General features: G+C 39.3%; 1 protein-coding gene across 13 annotated transcripts in view; it reads right to left on the reverse strand.

The window, feature by feature from the left end:
* Nucleotides 1–3,428: 3,428 nt before the first annotated feature.
* Nucleotides 3,429–22,867, reverse strand: part of det1 (DET1 partner of COP1 E3 ubiquitin ligase) — a 58,719-nt gene continuing 39,280 nt past the window's right edge. For 10 of the 13 annotated variants that reach the window (XM_079603560.1, XM_079603559.1, XM_079603561.1 and 7 more), the window contains 4 exons: nucleotides 22,176–22,529; nucleotides 21,509–21,699; nucleotides 19,803–19,994; nucleotides 18,692–19,332 (listed from right to left, as the gene is read on the reverse strand). In XM_079603560.1, coding sequence (XP_079459686.1) covers nucleotides 19,143–19,332; nucleotides 19,803–19,994; nucleotides 21,509–21,699; nucleotides 22,176–22,529 — 927 coding nt within the window. In that variant the 3' untranslated portion in view covers nucleotides 18,692–19,142. Of the gene's footprint in view, nucleotides 5,049–6,800; nucleotides 6,871–7,420; nucleotides 7,538–10,952; nucleotides 10,992–11,200; nucleotides 11,600–18,691; nucleotides 19,333–19,802; nucleotides 19,995–21,508; nucleotides 21,700–22,175; nucleotides 22,530–22,867 lie in introns of those variants that run through there. The other 3 variants (XR_013796490.1, XR_013796491.1, XM_079603555.1) reach the window with 3 other exon arrangements.

Below are 22,867 nucleotides of genomic sequence, written 5' to 3' on the forward strand. Positions count from 1 at the left end.
CTGAGACTAATTACCTGGGGTCAGAGGTTGGGTTATTAACACAATTTACAGATTAAGCAATTGACTTTTAAGCAGAATTTGGTCTCCGTTTTTATGAAACGTTTATTTCCCACAGATTAACAGCCGTGCGAATGAGTCTGGGTCAGTCAGGCAGTTGCTAAAATGTAGATCTCAATTTTAAGTTGCCTCTTGGAAATGTCAACACGGTGAAGGACAGCCTTATTTCGGGACAATCGAATTTCTCTGTCTGTGCCGCTCTTCAATGGAGAGAGTAATAAGGGAAGAAAAATAACCTCCTCTCACTATAAAAACACCCGCATTAATATCAAAGACCCGCTATAGAGAGATGTGAAATCGCTGCGGCTTTGCAGAGGAACGGTGACAAAAACTCAGCGGGGTGGATATTTAATTCCATCTCACACTTTAGAAGCGAGAACCATCTTTCTGCTAATACACAGAGCGTGGGAATTATTTTAAAACTTTGTTCAAATTCTCATTTCCCCGTCTTCTCCCCATCAAACCGATTGTTGGCTTTATTTGTTTGTCAGCTAACACATGCTCTCGACGTTCCAGAAGAATATAGATTGGTTGCTGGCGTCAGACCGCAGGTACGGGCATGTGGATGTGTGGTGCTTGACTGATAGCATCTATAACCACTGGCAACACACAGACTCAATTCACACTCAGAGATGGCATGACAGCGGGCTGCAGGCAAGTTATTTCTTGAGGATGAGCAGAGCGAGCCTGTGGCACAGTAGCCAGTCGTGTCCTCAGAGACTGATGCTCCAGCCCCCAGGTCTAGGTCTACTTGAGATATCATGCACTTTGATCTCATACCCAAGTTCCCTCTAAATCCACCTCATGTCCTTCACTAAGCAAAATTATATTTATTTGAGATCCATGTTTATTATTGCTTGCTAAAATAAGCTAAATATTTCTGGACCTGTGTTAGCTCACCTGTTGCACATTGTAATTAGCTTCCTAGCACTTCTATTATTAATTTCATAAGTTAGAATTTTTTTATCTACCTGCTCTGTTAGCAGCCAGCTATCTGTTGTAAATTTGAAGTGATCTATTTTTCTATTTTGATAAAAAATAGAATAGAAGAGAAAATGTTAGTATTACTGGATCAAGTGCTGCTGAAAAAGATGCGCCTTCAGTCGTTTCTTGAAAGTGGCTACGGACTGGTTGTGTTAGGTAGATAATTCCACCAGCAGGGAACAGTCATGGTAAAGGTCAGAGAAAGAGATTTTGTGCCTCTTTGAGATGGTACCACAAGACGACGTTCGCTTGCAGAGCACAAGTTTCTGGATGGTAAGTGTTTCTGAAGTAATAAGTATAGGTAAAAGGGAGCATAGCCAGTGGTTGTTCTGTAGGCAAACGTCAGTGACTTGAATTTGATGCGAGCAGTTTTGTGTGGAGAGGAGGGACTTGTGCTCTCTTCGGTTCGTTAAAGACCGCTAGCTGCAGCATTCTGGATCAGTTGCAGAGGTTTAACAGAGCAAGCTGGAAGACCAGCCATGGTGAAGTTTTGATGAAGTGTCGGGTTGGCCGGGGCCACAAGTAGCTCTGTCTTCGCATGGTTTAGTTGAAGGTGGTGGTCCTTCATCCAGACAGAAATGTCTGTCAGGCAGGCTGAGAGAGGAGCAGCAACCATCGGATCGTCAGGCTGGAATGAGGATGTAGAGTTGTGTGTCATCAGCGTAGCAGTGGTAGGAAAAGCCATGTTTCTGAATCACAGATCCTAGGGATGTCATGTAGATGGAGAAGAGAAGTGGTCTGAGCACTGAGCCCTGAGGCACACCAGTAGCTAGATGTTGGGTCTTAGACACCACACCCCTCCACGACACCCTAAAGGACCTACCTGAGAGGTAAGACTTGAACCATTGGAGTGCGGTTCTCGAGATGCCCTTCGTCTTTAGGATTGACTGGATTTTTCTAGCATCTAGGCCTATTCTTGGCCAAGTATTGCTCAGTTTTTCAGTCTGTTAGCAGCTTGCTAGCACTTTGTTAATTTCATACATTAGCTATGTATTATTCAGTCAGCTCTGTCAGCAGCTGCAAGCACTGCTCTTGTTAATTTTGTTGCCTATCAATATTTCAATCTGCTTTGCTCTGTTATCATCTATACTCCATTTAGCTAAGTAGCCTATTACTTGATCTTTTCCACTGTTACCAGCTTGCTATCATTTCTTAATTGCATTACTATATATTTTTTTTCAAACCAATCTTCTCTGTTAGCAGTTTGCTAGCACTTATTCGGTTAATTTCATGTTAGCTAAGTATTTGGTTACACTTTATTTTGATAGTCCCCTTTATACATAATTTTTACAATAAGTAGCATTGCACCTACATGTCAACTAACTCGCGTTAGAGTATTAGTTGAGTGTACCAAGGGTAGGGTTAGTAGTGGTTAGGGTCTGGGGACCATCACAATAAAGTGTCGATATTTCATTGTAGACAGGGCTACCCGGCATGACACAACATAGATGCTAACCTGCCGTCGAAATGCCCTGTTGCTGGCTGCAGTCGCATCTGAATAGGAGACAGTTGGTAAATCTTTGTTTATCCATTTGTTTTCGCTAACTGCATCATTTGCTTTAATTGCCAGGAAAGCCAGGAAAACAAAAACGGAGTTGTCAAATATATCAGTGCAAAAACTATTTCATTCACTGTTTTTGATATCAACTGAAAGTTTACCTTCTTAATATATAGGCCTACAAATGTATAGTAGTATTTATAGTACAAACTAGGTGATCAGAAAATGTATTCCAGAAATGTGACTATCCAAAACATAAAGCCTTAAAACCTTCACATAGCAACAAGTAATCTGCAGAACCGAATGCCAAACGACAGATTGCTTTGACTTGGCAGGAGACTGTTGATAGCGTAAGATTCAGATCTTCCATTTATAGAAAGAAAACCTGCATGTGATAATAAAGTCTTGAGGAAGCGATAAAAAAACACCTGTGTGCAGGGTCTATTTTAGGATTGGAGCAGTCAAGGTCATCCATGCGGAGACAAATTGTGGAGGTACGGCTAACAAAGGGAATATGTTAGTGCTTTCCGCAGAGCTCGGCACACAGACAGGTGGATCTAAGAAAGAGACCTGCTGGGAAGAAGTCTATCAGTAACTGAGGAGGAGCCATTATACAATCCGGGCATAAAGAGTCTGCAACACAAAAAAAGATGAGGCAATACACTGTGAAGGGTTTAGGCTGTTTTGGCAGTCCTGTGATAGCAAACAGTTGTTAAAGATGAGAAAAACATTGTACTAAGAAAACAGTGAAACAAAGGAGTAAAATACAAATTCTTCGTTCAATTATTTTTTTATTCTGAGAAATAGGAAGGTCGATTAATGCAGGGCTACAGACTAAAAATGTCTGAGCCAATGGCTTGATATTTAACATCAATTCAACATTAGAGTTGGAACTTATATGCCAAACAATGACCTATAGTCAAGTCAAGTCATCTTCATGTATATAGCGCTTTTAACAATGTAGATTGTTTCAAAGCAGCTTTACAAAGATAAGCGTATAATTTAAGGTAACAGATTGTTTTGGCTTTATAGCGATTCTTGAATAATGTTATTTTCCAGCTAAAGTTAATTTTGATTGATTCACTTCCGTCGAAAGGATAATTTGTTATTAAATTAGGGGTCGCTAAGACAACATCGTTCTCTCTAAACAGACTTTAAACGTGAACCTGTGATAAACGCTGATGGCGCTCACGTGCGCATCAAGAATTAATTCTATAGTTATGTGCGTTTGAATATATGTGCGCATGTTTGTAATTCTCTACAAACCAAGCCTAAACAAAATACTTGTCCTGCCTATAAATTTGATACAGAATTTTATTTTATTTTATCACTACGGGGGAGATACGCAAATTTCCCACAATGCTTTATCTGTAGAGTGGTAAAGGGATCCTCCATAGGAAGAGGCTAGTTGGCACTTCAGCACTGCGTTGACATCAGGTCCAGGCGATGTCTAGATCTGGATACGGCCTGGATCCAGCAGGCTGCGGGAAAACCTCGGGATAAACAAAGACACTAAAATTAGCGTAGATTCCATTCTTCTTATGATGTAACGAGTACAAGTGTACAAGGGAAGTGTTCCCAGTTCCGGCTGACCTAATCTATGCAGCCTAACATTGAGTCACAGAAGTCTATAATGCATTATGTGAATGCTAGGTCAAAGAGATGTGTCTTTAATCTAGCTTTGAACTGACAGAGTGTGTCTGCTTCCCGGACAATGGTAGGAAGACTGTTCCAAAGGTTTGGTGCTAAATAGGAAAAGGATCTACCGCCAGCAGTCTAAAATATACCTATAAAATATATTTTGGGAAATATCTGAACATTTGTTTGTTTTTTACAACACAACCTCAGCTGTGAATATGTAGCTTTGATTATAATTAACAGTTCCAACGTCTGTTCTGACATAACCGGAAAATGATTCGTGATTCAGTGAGGGAGTCATTTATCAAACTCAGCAATGGCTCTGATCGATTCACTGAGCGAGTCCGATTCAAATTGAGTTTGAGACGGATTTAAACTGGCTGTGTAGTTTTAGTTGTGATTTTGCTCACATAATTGAAAATTTAAGAAAATACCATGCCTTTCACAGGTATAAGAGGCAGCCTGTCAAAGACAGATTTCACAAGACTCAATCACCAGATCTCATCACCTCATCCTCCACTCTCTCGTCTCCAGTGGCCCATGTGACCTTGCCCGCCTCCGCCCTCTTCTTCCCACTGCTGCCCTTTTGCCGTTGGAGGCCTGTGTGGCCCCATCACTCTTAGTGCTGGTCTCTCTGCCAAACGCCAGGGCTAAAAATATCTGTGCCAACAAGGCAGAGTGGGTTCAGCCCTCGAACAGGAATAGCAGAGTAGCAGTCAACTGCTGTCTGACAGAGTCGGTGGAATTGTCAGCTTGTGAGAAGCACGATGCCCTCTGTTTCCCTTTCATTTTCTCCCTCTCTGTTTTCCTTCCATAGGTTGGACAACATCTCCGTCCCCTCTGATTCATGACAATGTTTCAGACCAGACTGCTGCAGAGAGGAGGAGTTGTTTAGACAGAGGAACGTGCAAATTCCTGCAATTTCAATGGTGTCATAATATGAACTCATATCAAGCACTTAATACCACCCACAAACACATTGTATTAATTGCACCATGGACCTCAATTAGGGTTAGTTTAACTGATTCGTTCAGCCCACAAAATAATCACAAAAAGCACATTGAAAATAAGGCTTTCCGACAAAATACTAGACATTATCAGTTGGGGAAATCAGACATTTGTTTGTTATACAAATCACAGATAGAAAAAAAAAAAACTATAATAACCCCAATTCCCATAAAAGGGTGGTGTGTTTTGCACTGAAAAGAATTGTAATGTCTTAATTTGATCAGCACTTTTTTTTAGCACCATGGTTAAACTGTATGTTTACATGTGTTCTTTTGCATACTGCATTTAAAGGGTTTAACTGTATATACATTCACCCCTAAGATTGTACTTATTAAATGGACAGCCTTATTTTCATACACAATCATTTATATAGACCTAAGTCAAAACAGAAGCCACATGGGTCAATATATGAGCATGCAATGATTATTTTAAACTATGAATGGTGTACATTCAATTTGACTATTGGAGATAAGAAATGCGTGTTTCTCTTTTTCTTCTCATATTTGTGAAATCATTGCAAGTCTGAGTCACTCACTCTCTCTCTCTCTCTCTCTCTCTCTCTCTCTATTCTACTGTGGTCATGATGAAATATTCAAATACTGCTCAAGCTGTTAGAAAGCTAACTATTGCCATCTAGTGGTAAGATACAGAAAAACAGTAGCAGCCAAATTCAAGCTCATGAATAATTAATCTGATTGCATAAACGCTAAAATATTGCACAAAATCACAGTGCAGTGGGTGAAATGGATGAAGATTTGTGATGTGTAAATGCTTCTGTTCCACTTTGATTGAATGCTGACATTTTTAAACTGTTTCACGAATACTTTTCATTTCGTAAGACTGGCACTAAAAACCACATCCACAGGGGGGCGCTGTCATTGGCTGAAAGCTTTTGATTGTTTGTTGTTGTGCATCAAATAGACCTCGAGATACATATTCAATTGGGTGCTTATGTAACATCCATGAATGAGAATTTAATTCCTTTTGTTTGGGCTTCTGGTGTGTTACCACATCCTAGACTGACTCTTGAGCAGCAGATCTCCAAACAAAAGCTCTATGACCGACTACATTTAATTGAGTTGTATTAAATGGTCAAACAGCAGGAACTGTGGGGATTATAGTTAATGCACATTGAGAGCCATTGTGTTAGCACTGTTAGGAATATTTATTTATGTGTAATTGTAGCTCCCTTCTCACGCATTTCCAATAGACCTCATGTCAGCTTATGAATTATTCCTATTAAAGCATTTAATGCTGAATAAACTGTCTTAAGCATGTGTTTAATATTGCTTGCAAACAATAAATATTGGCTCACACTTTATTACACCACACATAGAATTATGAAAAGCTAAGTATTGTTAGTTGCTTTATAACAATGAACACTGTTTTTTTTCTATTACAAATTGTTAACCTGAGTTTCTAATTATTTGTAATTGTATTATTATTTAATAGATCTGCTACCATGTCTAAACAAGACGTGCGAGTGCATTAAAGATAACATTATAAAACAAACACTACATAGGAAGGTAGTTTTTTAAGACATAAATATAAGTCAGAAATACATTCAAAATCTGTCAAACTGCAAGCAAATGCATGCGTTTTAGCTAAAAAATACCTGACACAGCATGATGTTATTCTGCGTTTGAGGATAAACTCCCAGATCTCGTCCTCTGGAGAAGGCTTTCCTAAAAGTAGACCGAGAAATCAATATCTTGAATCATTAGTCTGGCTCATGTGGGCAAATTATACAAACATTAATTGGATATGACAGAGAGAGATTGCTTTTTTAGCCATTTCCCATAAGCATTTGTCTTCTTGTAGCCTATTTGGTCAAGACAAGCATCCATTGTTGTGTTTTTACTGTAAATACAGCTGCGCTTAAGAAAAAAATTGTGTAAATGAAATTATTAATATTATAATATAATATAAAAGTTTAAGCCCTTAACATTTGGGTCCAAGATACTACAATGATGAAAATAATAATAGTAATTTAAAATTAAATCTCTAATTTATCATTAAATTCTCATTATACCCTCTGACCTAATCAAAGCCAAATAGGCCGTTTTTAATCAAAGCTTATATAGAAAATAATCATGCACTTTTTAGTAACATTCTTTTTGGAGTCAATCTGAAAAAAAAAAATGAAAAAAAAAAACATTAAAATGAATGTAAAAATCTTAAGAGCTCCAGACAGAAAACGGGGCTTGTATTTCTAGATTATTAAAGAACACCTACTGTGATTAGCACTGCCCTCCTCTGGTTTAATGGAGAAAGGCATTGCAATGGAATATGTACGTGTGCTTTCTTCGACTGACGGCAAGTGACAAAAGACTTCACGAATCCATGGGGAACCTGCTCAGATAAAATGAAAAAGAAAAAGCAGGTGTTATTTTTCTTCCCTGGTTCCTTTTAAACAGGATCAGCATGTCTTTAATATGAAAGATGCACGTGTTCACACATGCGCACTCGCCACATGGTGGCAGCACTGCACTAGTCATATCAACTAAATGATTTCCACCCTACTTTTCGGCACAGAGGCTCACCGGGGTAAAAACCCACCTGACTCGATGCCTATTTATACAGACAACGCTTCACTTTCATCCATAATGTGATTATGCCGTCCCGGGGAGCAAAACGATACCACCGACCGCAAACTGTCAATATGAGTCTCCATGTGCCTATTGTACCGCCGGGCACGCGTTGTGTTCTGCCCGTCCCCCGCGGCTAGGGACAGGTCACATAAAGATTAGTCGGGTCTCTTCTCATCAGTAGGGGTCCCGACTCCCATCAGGAGAAATAAGCTTCTTCCAGGGAGGTGACTATTATAAACAGGTGCCTCCTTTTATTTTGTGTGTTGACACAAGGTGGTTTAATTTCGTCTCTGGATCTTTCGGCAACATATTGTTTCGCCTGTTCTCTTTTGGCGCGAACCTTCCTTTCACTGTATATTTTTTTTCACTCGCGAGTTTTTTTTGCAAATATTAATAGGTCTTACTCATTTTGCCTCGCTTCTGTTTCTGTCAGATTTGTCTGCTGTGATAATTGGGCTCAATCAGAGATTATTCATGGTGCTCTCAGACATGACCGAGCAGCTTTGTTTGCCTTGTGCCTCTCTGACAGAACCAGCCCACACGTTCGGCTTCGAAAATGCCTCTACCTCACAATGAGTACCGCACTCATCCTTTTTGTGGCGCTTGCATGTCCTTAATTACGACCAATTAACGCGTGGACGCAAACGCGGTAAAACATCCTACTTCTAAATGGACATAGGCCTATACCCTGGAAAATAACATGACAACCTCACCAAAAAGAGAAAAAAAGCACATGTTGCATCGTGCAGCAAAACAACCCCCCTGTATGTTGTAGTATTTATCAAAGAAAGCAAATCGCTGATATTTTTCGAGTAGTACATCTTCTTGAAAATAATTACAGCGGTAATGACTTTTTCCCGGTAATGCCAGGAGACGAGGGAACAGTAGCCGGACACATGTAGGCCGATAAAATATCAGCGTCCAGGCCTCCCGGTGCGCTGCCCTCCGCAGCCCCGCTACGGTCCAGTGTCTACACGGCTGATAAACCATTAGCCGGAGCCGTGACTCACTCGTTGATCGTAGTGAAGTGCGCTAGCGGACAGCCTGGCCCAATACTCCCAATTGTTCCCCTAATATCTGTCTAATGGCCTCCATTTAATCTAGGGAGGATGATTATTACGTATCCGTCGCCCCCTTCCTCCCTTTTCCCCTGGACGAACACACAGACACACAAAGCAGTGGTCGTAGCAGATGAATACATCTCGGTCATCAGTGTAAAGTAAAACATAATCAGTGCATTTTGGTCCAGTGCATGAGTATGCTAATGACTTGGCTTCGCTGCGTAATTTTAGATTATGTTCCGATAGCGACATGCAGCGAGGGTGTTTGTCTCGGGTGCGTGTTGCACAATCGTTTTCCGCGGTTTTCTCCCAATCTACTGAGAGAGTTTTTATGGGTTTACAGATTAATTGGATGCAGATTATTATCCTACATTTAATTAGACAAAATTTGTTAACATTTATGGTCCAAAATTCCTACTGTACTGGTCTCCCTGCCTGGCGGCCAAGATGGTAGAGATAAGCAGTTACGATGGTTTTAGATGGGTTCTGCTCAGCTGTTCGGTTAGAAAAATAGCTGAACACTATCTTGGTCGGGATGAGAGACCGGTTAACCAGCAAAGACCAGGCTGGTTTGGTTTTCTGCAGGGAAGCAAGAGTTGTCGTCCCTCTTATTTTCTCCCTCTTCCATTCCTTTCCATTATTTTCCCTCTTCCAACATTATTGGAATGATTACTTATTTTCCTTCCTTCCTCTTGTAACTTACTTTCTGTCTTCTTGCTTTATCTCGGTCTTTGTTTTCCTTTTGTTTTCTTCCTTCCTCTATGCAACATTCTGTCATCTTTGTCTTTTTTCCCTGCTTGTGTTCCTTTATTTTCTCTCCTTCCTTCTTTCTCCTCGCAACTTTCTTTCTGTCTTCCTCCTCCTTGGCTTCCTTCCTTTTTTCTTCCTTCCCCCATTGCAACGTTCTTTCTTCCTTCCTACTTTTTATATTTTCCTTCTTGCTTTCCTTCATTTTCCCCTTCATCCTTCTTTCATCCTTTTTTGTTTTCTTTCTTTCTTTCCTTTCTTTCTTTCCATCCTTCCTACTTTATTTTATCTTCCTTCCCCTTGCAACTTACTTTGTCTTCCTTTCCTCCCTCAAGCCTGCCTTCCTTCCTTTTTCCCCTTCCTCTTTCCTACTTTTGTTTTTTTCTTCCTTAGTGTATTTTTTCCTGTGGAACTTTCTTTGTCTTTCTTTCCTCCCTTTTCTTTCCTTCTGTTTCCTTTTGTTTTTTGTCGTCTTGTCTTCTCACATTCTTTTTGATTTACCTACTTTCTCTTCTTTTTCTCCATCCTATTTTTTGTTTTCTATCCTTCCTTCCTGCTTACTTCCTTGCATCTTTCTCTACAACTCTCTCCCTCTCGATTGTTAATGCCAAATCAGGTGTGGCGGCTGGAAAGGAAATTAAGTCAGTCCTCCACTCACTACAACACCCTGGACATGCACTAACATGCAGACCTTCATTCGCAATTCACAGCCGGCTTGAATCTCCCGTACAGCTAGACAAAATCCGAGGAACAGCAAGCCCTAGTCAAATATATTTTGTCAATATTTAGGCTTGTTCTGTTTCTTTTTCCGCCTCAACAAAAGTTTCATTTTATTGAGTGTCTTTGCAGGGTTTTCCGTCTCCTTGAAGGATTTTTTGAACAATTGACCCTCGAGGTGCTCATAGAAAATGAACTGCAATTCTCAATCAATATTGGTCATATGAAGGAAAAGTCTACATTGGATGATATTAAATGTTGACAGAGTGTTCAAGACATGAGGTACAAATATTGTGCCAGCATTTGGGGATATAAAAGTGGCCAAAATATGATGCAGAGATGGATTTCTTCTGTTCTCTTGGTTTACGATACTGTTTGAGGTGGGTAAATAAAAGCAACACGGACAGATTTGTACCACAGAAGAACCTCTGTATACTTTTCAAAACTAGCAATATTCTCACAGCAAGAAAAAAAATATGGTGAAAAAGCTGGAAAGAGTGAAAATTTCTGTCATTCATTCTGCTCCGTTCACATTCTTAATTCTTTCTATTTGACCAAACTCAGAGTGACATATAACTGTAATATAATATAAAGAATATAACTATAATAATAACACAATATCATGAACCAAATATGGATATAATACCTTACCGTATGTGTATATGCCAGTTCAATTGAAGTTTAATGTATCTGGAAAACAAACAAGAACAGAGGCAGTGTTTTGCAGATCCAAAACTATTTTTACCGGCACGTTGACTTAGCTTGACTCCAGTGTTGTTTATTTGTTTAGTTAGTCTATAAAAATGGAAGCACACGGCAGAAGCCGTTTGTGCTATTATCCCACTTAACCATGTTCCCAGCATTTCGAAAAATAATATCATCCAATTCGTATGGGCTCATTAGCTCCAACTATGACCTTGTGTGCATTTTTAAAGCAGGAACAATGAAGGTAACACTTTTATAAGTGCTCTTCACTCTGCATACTCTAACAGAGAACTATCAAATTACCTTGATTTCTTGGAGCGCAGGCCTCGGTTAGCGCACCTGACACATGTCGCGGTGCGTTATTGGGGCAGTTACCTTTCAGACATGTGCTGAGGAGTGAACAGGGAAAGGTTAGGAGGTTTCATTCCCCAGTTAAAAATAGTAGAGCCCTGGTAATGGGGGAATGATCATTTCCACCGTGCAGCGAGGTCTTCGATGGCTGCTGACAGCATTAAGGGCGTAGCAAGGATGTGAGGTACTTCAGAAGAAACTAATCAGGCGGAATACATCTCACTGAAAAGGTTTGAAGAAGGCTGCAAATGGAAATGGAGAGCAAGGGAACTTATTTAGAAATATATCTAAACATTTGCACAGCGACCGCCGCACGTTTTGTTAAGAGGTATAGGCGAAAGTGCTATTAAGCTAAAGCATATGTTCGTTGATTAAACGAGGATGGTAATGGCGTATACACAAAAGATTTGCAAGAACAAACGATTTGTAAAAGTACTATGGATTTGTTTTCACAAATTAAGAATGAATGACCTACTAAACATTCTTTTATGTAAGCATAATGGACCCAGATTTGGCCAAAACCAAAATCTAAATTTAAAGAGTGCAATAGAACGCACACATCAAAGCTGACGTTTTAATATATACTGTACCTATGTACACACATATATATTATATATTTATAAACTTTTATGTTAGATGCGATTAATCACGATTAATCGATTTGATAGCACTATTTTAAAGCAATTGTTTACCCCAAAAATATTAATAATTGCCATTTACTCACGTTGTTTAAAACCTGAATTACTTTCTTCTGTCAAACACAAAAGAAGTTAATGTTTGAAAAATATCCTGGCTTTTTTTTTTCTTTCATAACAGCAAAACAAGACAGCTATTAAGCAACAAAAAAAAAAAAAAAAAAGCAAAACAAGAAGTCTATTAAGCTACAAAATTACAACAACAAAAACGTATGAATGTGAGGATGTTTGGGAATAACGTGGAATAGGCTTTAGTGCACAAGTTGCCAGTTTTAAGATGCTTGTATGCTGCTTTTTGTCATGTTGAGTCCTTATTTGATTTCATTTTATGGAAAAGATTGCATTAAATAGTATTAGCAGCTTTTTGAAATAATTTTGGGTCCATTTTTACATCAGCAGCATATATCAATATATACAAAATATTCACATAAAAATGTCCTTATAATGCATTCATTTTGACGTTTTATACTGCAGTTTATAAGGTACAGTGGGCTAATTTTGTACATTAAGACTTACTGCAGAATTAAATTATTGGACTAAACGCGCACATTAGACTCATTGTCTCCTCTGAATGATGATGTGCACGTCTCACTCCGGTGAAAATCAGTGTAGGTCCGCTCTATTGAATTACACGATAACACACGATGCTACACCAGAGCAGGCCCTTTCCGTTTCATATTACACTGCTGTCTAACAGGTGGCCGGCAGCCCATAGTCGAGGTTGCACTGAAATAAGTGTGATCTTGTAAGGTCAGGTGTGTTATCTCACTTTATTTTAACCCCAAATACACAGATTGAAATGTAGTCTTGTTTGCCGAAGGAACGCCAGAGGGAAGAGCCTGAATTCTTCTAATGAATACATACATTTGTTGCAGATTGTTACCCATTTTTTCCAGATTACACTGGGCACCTTGTTGCCAAGACAACAGTAATTAGCAAGAACTGGGTTACCAGGCAGACAGCAGCTGCGTCCCAATTCAGAGGCTGGAACTTTCGAAGGCCGCTTTCGAAGGCCGATTGCATCACAGCGGCGCGACAAAGGCTGTCCCAATTCGAAGGCTCCTTCAAATGCGGCCTCGAAATGCGTCCTTCGTTCCCCGTGAAATGAAGGATACAATGGATCAACCCCAGAAATCACTTTTAAATGCAAGTATAGGATTTCAACTTACTTAAATAGCCTATCTAATACAAATGTAAAAATAAAAAAATATAATAAATATAAAGCGGTTCAAATGTTGACTTGTATCTTACGATTTTATATAGTTTACTCTTTATCATGTACAGAAATAGACAGTTTAGCTCAGAAACCACTCCCTATCCACTTTATAGTGCACTATATCGGGTGTCGGCCATTTTGTATTGGTGTCCGAATTCTGAGTGAACGACATCATTCCCTACATTCGTTCACTATATTTACTCACAATCCTCTCTGAATATGAGTGTATATTTGATGTAGGCCTAACTGTTTGTGAACTGTTTTGTTTTCAGTCAGTTGAATATAACTTTCAGTAAAAAAAAAGAGGTCCAGTACAAACGTTACTACCGCTCGTCAACGGCAGCTGTCAAATTTGCTAGGCGACAAGAGCGGTGATGTCCCACTTAACTCTTTCCGCGCCATTGACGGAATTTTCAGACTTTCCGTGTTTTAACTGTTATACTGTAGGGGGCGCTATTACACATCTTCAAAAAGAGTAGATCATCTCTGGATCAAAACACAGGCAAAAAAGGAGAAGAAACAAGTGATAAAAGCATTGCTTATGCACGTTGTAGGCCTAGTCTTTGGTGGGGAAACGCAATTTTCTCAGCTTTTTTTGTTCAAAATGTTGCTTTTTTTAATGAAACTTACCGACATTCAAGAGTTGGTAAAAAATGTATGAAGCTAGAATAAAATGGGGTGTTTTACATCAGAGGCATGTTCTTTCTTTTGATAGGCTATATTTTATGTTCAGATATTTATACTACAAAATATTCTGGGTACATTGAAAATTGTGCAAAAATTCTTAAAAATGCTGGCGGTAGCTGGCAAATTTTTAAAAAACCGCTGGCGGGGAACCAACAACGCCTTTGAAGTCTGCTTCCTTCGAATAATGCAGCAATTGAATTAGGACACAGCTGCTAGCGGCTACAACAACGTACACATCGTAACCATAGTAACCAGGGTCAGGCCAGCAGCGCATTTCCGCGTTATCATAAAGATTGATAACACAACATCATGAATGCTGCCAACACTAACATATGGTCCATGACCTCTCATAATTAACCTCAGGTTAATGTTTCACTAAAGCAACTGACTGACATGAATTTCTGTTGCTATTTGTACTGCCCACTCACCGTTAATTCAAACATTGACCTTATTTGAAACCTTTTACCCAGTTTGAAGACAGATCTGCAACATTCTTTATTAACAGATACAGAGAGACACCCAATACGAAACATGCAAGCATCTCTTCATATAACTGATATATCACTGATAATCTGATAGGCCTGTCCATCATACATCCATACATTTGAGGGCACTGTATTGAAACAATCATTTTTTGCATTACAATTTTTTTATAGCCTAGATTAAACATTTTATACATGCATTTCAGTAGCAGTAATCAGTCAGTAGCTTATAAGTTTCACGAACCATTGCTGAAAGCGTTAGTTCAATTTATTCAGTGAAGGATTCGGCAAACTGATTTAACCCTCATGTTATGTTCGAATTCTGCATAATCTTGTTGGGTCAAATTGACTCTATTTGGATCCAGTAATTCCCCAAAAATCACACGATGAAATACACTTTTTATATTAACTTTTAATATCAATACTTTGCACACATTGCAAAGAATAAATATATGAATTTATGATTAATAATGGATGTTTTAAAGCACTGTTTTTAAGACAGCCCTTCCCCCACACATGTGGGATGATTGCGATTACACTTTTTAAACAATAATATCTTGGTGTCAAGTAATCTTGACAAACTATATATCATTAAAAAAGCTTTCAGACTCTAGTTTTCATATGGTGACTGATTTTCAAAAGAAATGACGGAGCAATAGACAGCGAAAATATTCTTCAGTTGTGGTGCCAGACCGTAACACACGCCCTGGTTCTTTCTGTATGTTTTTATGTGGGTTTTAGAGGTTGAATTGGGTACTGCGCCCAAAAAAATCATAGGCTACTGAATGTTAGAAACAGTCACAAAACGTTAAGAATTAAACTGCCATTTCAGTCGACTCAAAAATCAAAATGGGACAAATTGACCTGTAACATGAGGGTTAAACTGGTAACTTGTGAGTTTGTTAGTCTGTAGAACAATTCAATGGCTCATAAATTTAATTTGCTCGTGAATAGGACTACGCTGTTTATGGACTACCGGATTATGAGTCATCTCTTCGTGAATTCGTCGTGCTGTATTATTGTGTTCGTCACGCGAGGAAAGTTGAACAGAAAGACATGTTTTAAATGTGAATTCGCGGTACACTGTCTTTTGCTCGTTCACATTCAATATGGACTGTAAACGTACATTTTTAAAGCTTATTATTCAACTTATTTTTCTGTACAATGCACAGTACTTTCATCACTGCCAAAAAGCAGTGCAGGAAAGACTGGATTTAAAATGAGAGTTCGTTGAGTCTTATAGGCTTGAAACATAAAATGTGTCTAATTTCTTGGTAGCACTTAATTTTAGAGTCCTGCTCCCCATGTACATACTATGTACTTATTACACTAACTGAGTAATAACTAGGTATGCTACTAACCCTGAACCTCCCCCAAACCTAACCTTAACCCATTACCTTATATTACCCAGCACTTTCTAAGGCAAGTGCACGTACCGTAAAATAAAGTGCAACCGATTTATTTTTAAATCGTTCTGTCCAGTGAATAGAAAGCATGGTTTTATATATTTTTGTGTAAGCTCAAAAAGCAAACTGCATTGTATTTTCTCCCTCACTCTTTTTTTTTACAATAGGGGTCAGTATACTTTTTTCTCAAACCACACACGGTTGGAGCCCGATCCCTCCCACTCTCATGTCCAGAGGCTTTCCCCAGGTGTCCAGAGGTCGTCAGAATGTGTTCAATTAGCTTGTGTAACCAGAGGCAGGGCGGACACTTAATCCCACAGCACCTGCTGCCTCTTCACAGGTTAACCCCAGTCAGCATGTCACTGAGGGAGGCAGGATATCACACGTTAGCCCAGCTCAGTGGCCCTGGATTTACTTGGCCGTCTGATTGGACGTGATCTCCAAGCTGGCCGACCGGCAAGCAGCTGGACACCTAATTAGGCGGCCGAATAAACCCAGATGAAGTTTTTCAGGTGACCCGCACTCTCTCCGCATGCTAGGTTGCTGCCATTTGTGCAGACCTAATTAACACAAAATAAGTGCGCCTGATTACAAGTTTGAAGAGTCTGTACTTAGAAAAAGTGGAAGTGTTGCAGGGCCATCAAAGACTTGCCACCTGTGTCGTTTCGAGGGCTAAGGCAAAGGCAAATTCTAGACAAATAGGCAATCATAAAATAATAAAATATATTAAAAATTATGTATATGAACGGGAGACTGGAGCTAGGTGGATTTTTAAATAGACAAATAACTATTTTAAAAAATCCTGCGTTATTGACCAAGAAAAAAAAAAATCAGGGCATGTTGTCACACTCTATGGGGTAAGTTGTCACAATGGAACCTGTCATTTAACAGCCTATTAAAGGCTTCTGAGGAAGAAGAAAATAATTAGACAACAAATGTAAAAGGTACACAAGTTTTGCCTGAATGTATGCCGGTGTTGTGTCCACTTGTTTACCAAACCGCTATTTTAATTTGTATGATAAATCTATATCTATAAAATTAAATAGTTTTGACTTAAGTCATACATTCACAAAAAAGAAAAAAACAAATCCAATCTTGTTTTAATTTAAACAATTAGTCTTTTAAAAAAATCTGACATTCTAGTAACTGAGACCTAGACGTTTGGTCTAGAAATCTGTAGTTCGTATACAAGTTAAGTCATTCAGAAGTGAGGACCAGCCAGACATACACAGTCATTGTAAGTTTTAAACTGCAATTAACTCCAACTAACTTCAAAATAGACTAAAAGGGATTGTAATTGTATATCATAAAAAGGCTTTGTGACAAGTTAGAGAAGAACAACACATAGGGAGGAAGACAAGTGACCTATGCGATGAGCTCTGCAACTTCACATGTGGCAGAGCCTCTATTAAAACCCATGAAGCAAGTTGAAATGTCAAGCTACTTTAAATGTTCCTTCTAATAAGTCTCCAGGTTGGAGAAAAAGCACAGATTTTCAATTGACAACACACAGATATCCCATGTTTTACAAAGCACGCCCATGACGGATGGTTCGGGTTCAGTAACACCTTTTAAACCAGAGCGATAAAGACTGCAATGAAAGACGCACTGTCTCTTTCTAACAGCGCAGGCAGCCACAACAATGACAGCTATTAAAGCTCGCGACGAGGTCGGACTGAAAGAGCATGGCATAACATCTCTGTCGGCAACCAATTCTGTTGTGGTAAATGTTTTAGTTCTTCTCTCTCTTTATCTAATTAATTCTCTCATACCCGGAGCAATGTGGATCATTTGCGATGGGGACAGGTCAACGCGAAGCATAATAGAGACACAAAGGGAGGAAGAATGCGATGGAAAACGTTGAATAATGCAATCACAATTCACAACGTTTCACTTAATTTACTCCTCAATCAAGTGTTCCGTGCGTTTTCACCTTTCTCTCTACACCCCCCCCCCCTCCCTCCCTCCCTCCCTTCCTTTTTTTCCCCCCTCTCCATGCAGCGCAAAACTGAACTGATTGCGCAGGGAAATTATAACCCTGGTAAGATTTTTTTGTTCCGTACCGCGGCAGCACCATTACAGATGAATTAAATGAGAGAGAAGCCCTACGAAGCACAGTCGACACCCTCCCACTCCCGCCCACGCCGAACCCTAGGATCACACTTTTCAATCCGGTCCACGGCTAAAAGCATTCATTCCTGCGTTCAGGGGCCCCGTGCACAACCGTGCCTGGAGCACCTACAAGAACGCGGTCATCTCGCCGGACGCGAAATTTCTGTCAGTAACTAGCGGGATATCAGGGATTCGTATTCATAAAGCCTTGAGAGAATGATTACACTTACAGTAGTTGCACTTAGGGGTCCACTCCAAAAAAAAATGGCACTCTGGGGAACTTCAAGAAAAGAAAGCTTTTAGACTGGTGGGGGGAGATTTGACATAGTCCTTTCCCACCGAGACAAGCGACTCCAAACATGAGTCGCCTGGGATTTACGTGTTCGATTTATTAGTTCTAATTGTTTTTCTTCATTATGAAGGGGGGAAAATCTTCCCCCTCCCTCCGTGTGGAAGTTCACCACACAGCCGTTTTAAAGCTGTCACAATCTCCCGTATTGAAAATTGTCCTTCAATCAGCGCTGAAGTGCTTGTTAAAACAGATGCATTTTCTTCAACCTCTGCTCTATCAACTGAACAATCGTATTCCCACAGGGAAGCTTCTCACTTAGTAAACTGCCTATAATGAATCATTTTCAGAATTAGTTTTTGTTGTTATTATTGTGGCATTAGTGTTGGTGTGGTGTTGTGTGCTTCGAACCCACCTCCGGTTTTTTTTTGTTTTTTGTTTTGCTGGTCGACTGTGGGAGCTGGCTAGGTAATGGAAGCTGAACTATTTCATTAGGCTTTTGAGGGGGGAAATTGCTAAAAGGGGGCATTAGCATATTCTATACTTTCTCAGCTATTTAAAAATGGCAGTAGATGAATGTCAACTGTGAATATCTTAATGTTCCGTCATCTGTTTTGACAATAACCTTTCACTTTCAGCGAGAAAAGACAATACACACTATAAAGCAGACAATACAATACTATAATATAAATATTAGACATTTTATTTTGCACACTGCTTAGTAAACTTAGTAAAAAAAAAAAAAAAAAAATCAAATATATAAAAACATTTAGTGTAAGTGCATAAAATACATCACGTTTGAGATAAATAAAATTTTAATATAAAAAAGGATGTATAAAAGATAGAAAAAAAAAATCCATGTCTCTCAAATCACACATCTGTACTCACACATGCAATATCATACGCATCCGTGGCGCATGTGAAAGTTGACAACGTATTCGGCGTTGGTGCGCTGCACAGAGATGGCGAAGGGCTCGAAGGGATGGAAGGTGAACGCGACCAGTCTCCTGACAGCGTGGTTAATGGGTCTGCCCAGCAGGCCTGCCTGGATCTTAAATTTCAGCAATCCAGAGTCCCTCGCGTAGAACCTGCGGGAGGGAAAAAAAGCAGTGCCAGTTTATTATGATGGCAAATGGCATGGCGACAGCAAGAAACCCATGTATTTTACAGCATAAGCGAACCGTCATAAAATTATGGTAACATTTGTCAGGGAAAATTTTTTTGAGAGCTCTCAGGAAGTGTTTTAAATATCGCCTGTCATGGCATGAAACTACACATCAGTGTTTCAAGATTTAACAAGGAAGTTGATGTAGACCTCACGCTGGGCCTCATTTTTCACTATACTGGGAAAGTGGGCGTACATTCTGGCCTCTTCTGCAATTCACTGTCTCTGTCAAAAATCTTTAGACTGTGCGTATGTCTACATTTAAGGATCAAATAAAACTCAATAATATTCAGGAATGCTTTCAAAGTAAAAAGTAACCACAAAATGTTTTTTAAATAATATTTCAATAAAAAGTCCCCTGCTTAACAGAAGGAGTCTTAAGCTTAGAGGTACCGTATGGGATGATCGCCACAGGTCTTTGGCCGCTCCATGACAGACACCCACTTGTCATCGTAGCTGAAGAGGGAAAGATCCAGATACGGGCTACTGCTGTAGGACTGAGCACTGATGGGCAGCTGCCCAAGAAGCCTTCTGACCGCTTCTGTGTGCCCTCCGTATTTGGCATTCACGATGGTGTCTTTGAACCTGCGCGCAAACAAACCTGTCCATAAATAAGTGCAGACTAAGGAACTCACATTAATAAACTCTTTAATAATAATAAACTCGGAAATAAGGTTAAAATAACACAATCACCAACATTAAGCAGCAAATAAATCAAAACTGCCTAACGTTACTGAAATGTTGATCCAGGACGGGCTATAGGAGTGTGTGAGCTTTGGGGGTGTTGATTGACTCGATCTACTCCATCTGTGATTTGATCCTCGTTCTGAATCCCATCCAGACGTAGTCTTTGACAAAACATGATTTTCTCAGCTTTTTGCTCAAATTGTAGCTTTTTTTTATGAAAATTACCCACATTCAAGTGTCAATAAAAAGATAATGTATAATGCTAGAAGTTTTTTGTATTAGTTTGTTTAAAAGCAGAGGGCCTGTTCTTTCTTTTGAGAAATTGCATGTTTAGATATTCATACAAAATAATATTCTGGGGGCCATGACATTTCTGTGAAAATTATCAAAAACTGCTGGTGGCTGGCACCTAAAAAAAAAAAAAGCTGGCAGGCAAAGAGTTAAACAGCAAAACCCCTTGAGTGTGGGCAGTGCTACAAATGTGTTGGCAAACAAATCGAAACCAAGAAACAGCTGCTTAGGAAAAAACCTTGGATCACAATGGAAGAGAGAGCTTGTCACCTTGGTAGGGGGAGGGGAAATATTACAAGATTATACAAAGTTTATTACTTGTAATTTATACAAAAATACAAAAAATATATTTGATTTGATAAATACTTTTGTCAGCAATAATGGTTTAGACACGATGTACACAACTGTTGGGTCAGTTTTTTTTTTTTTTACGAAAAAAATCCTTTCAGCAAGGATACGTTATATTGATCAAAAGTGACTGTAGATACATTTATAATTTTGCAAAAAATTGCCATTTCAAATAAATGCTTTTTTTTTTACTTTATATTAATCAAAGAGTCCTGAAAAATTGTATCACAGTTGACAAAAACATTAAGCAGCACACTTGATTTCAATATTAATAACAATAATAATTTTTTGACCACTAAATCAGCAGATTAGAATGATTTCTGAAGGATCATGTGACACTGAAGACTGCTTTGCATCACAATTTTAAAATATATTTGAATAGATAACGGTTATTTTAAATTGTGATAATATTTCACAATATGCAGCCTTGGTGAGCATAAGATACTTTCAAAAACAAAACACATACTGAAATCTAACTAACACCAAAACTTTTGAATGGTCGTGTACAAACTAAAGTCTGCCTGGCTCACTCTGCCTGGTTTTTCTGAAAGTTTCAGAAACTTTTTTAAAGCAGCATGCATTTGTGACATAATTAAAGTTTTTAATATCAAAAGGTGTCAGCATGAGCGAGTTCTCACCCAATATGTAGAGCTGCACATTTATACTGAGTCATTGTGAAGGCCTTTTGTAAGAAAAAGTGAGGCAGGCCTCCTCTCGCTCGACCATCAAATTTTGCCTTGTGAATTTGGCAATGCTTTATATTTATATCTCACCTGCGTTGTACCTGACGGGCAAAGTTGTTGCTGGAAGCAGAGCAGGGGAACTGCACAGCCTCGCTGTGGAGTGTAGCGTTACGGAAGAGGTCGCAGAAGTTTTCAAAAAGCTCCAGAAGTTTGTCAGAAGTGTTCTCGAAAACCGCAATAACCTCGGTGGTTAGCATATTGTAAACCACGAAGAAAGAGGGCTAAAAATGAAGAGGAGAGGAGAATTGAGACGGTAGTCTACACATTGATGGTTTACTTTCAATAGAAACTATTGACTACAACCGATCCACCAAACATGACTTAACACAAATCCCACCCGTTTAGAAATTCACAACAAAACGATAACAAACATTATGGTTTGACAGACCAGGCTTAAGCTAGTCCCAGACTAAAATGCATGTTTGAGTTGTCTTAACTGAAAGCAACTTACACTGACATATCTTAAAATATATCAGTCCCATTGTTTCGTCTCAAGATTATCACCAGTAATGTTTTTCTCTAAGGCAAGTTTATAAAAGCTACTTAAATGTCCTAATTGAACTAAGGCTTAATCTAAGTCCTGTCTGTGAAACCGGGCCATTATCTTACACTAGTAAAGATTAAGTGATGACGCCAGCAAGGGCATATCTGATTCAGTCTCTGGTTACTCTAGTGCATGTGTTTTTTGTTTTTTTACCTGCGAGGGGTCGGTGACCCTCAGTGTGACTACATCTTCGCTGGTGTACTTGATGAACAGGTGATGTTCGTCCAGGAGCTGCATCTTCCACATGCGCAGCTGCCTGAGCTGATCGAAGAATTGAAAAAACCGCCGCTTGGCCGTGGCGCTGCCGTCCTGCTCTGCCCTCCTCCACAGGTACACCAGAAGACGGTGCTTCAATGAGTTGATGGTTTTCTCCTTATAAAGGCGGGAGAAACCGGGCTGGCCTTCAGCCTGGGCCTCGGAGTAAACCGCAGACAGCGTCAGCAGGTCATCCTCGTAACAAAAGCGGCCGATGGTGCGCACGTCAAGGAAGGTTCCTTCAGGTGTCACCTGGGCAGGAGGAAGGATCGAAAATTTATATTTTAGTGTAAATATTTTTGGGTCAATAGCATTAAAGGAGGGGGTGGGGCACTTTATTAGTTTTTTTCACATTTTTATTTGTACCAACAGTAGAGAAATGACAGAAAATTATGGAGAATGGATTGGACCAAGCAAACTGGGTTGAAACCTGTCGCCCGCCTGAGCAACATGGTCTGACAAAATAAATGTACTTTGATAAACAATTGTCAATGCACGGCAAGTCAAGTCATGGCACGAAAATACTATTAAAACTCAATTTGTGAAAAACACTATTAATGCAATACAGTGAATGACAACTGTCGGTGGTG

This window comes from Phoxinus phoxinus, assembly GCF_949152265.1.
Source record: "Phoxinus phoxinus genome assembly, chromosome: 25".
Taxonomy (NCBI): Eukaryota; Metazoa; Chordata; class Actinopteri; order Cypriniformes; family Leuciscidae; genus Phoxinus; species Phoxinus phoxinus.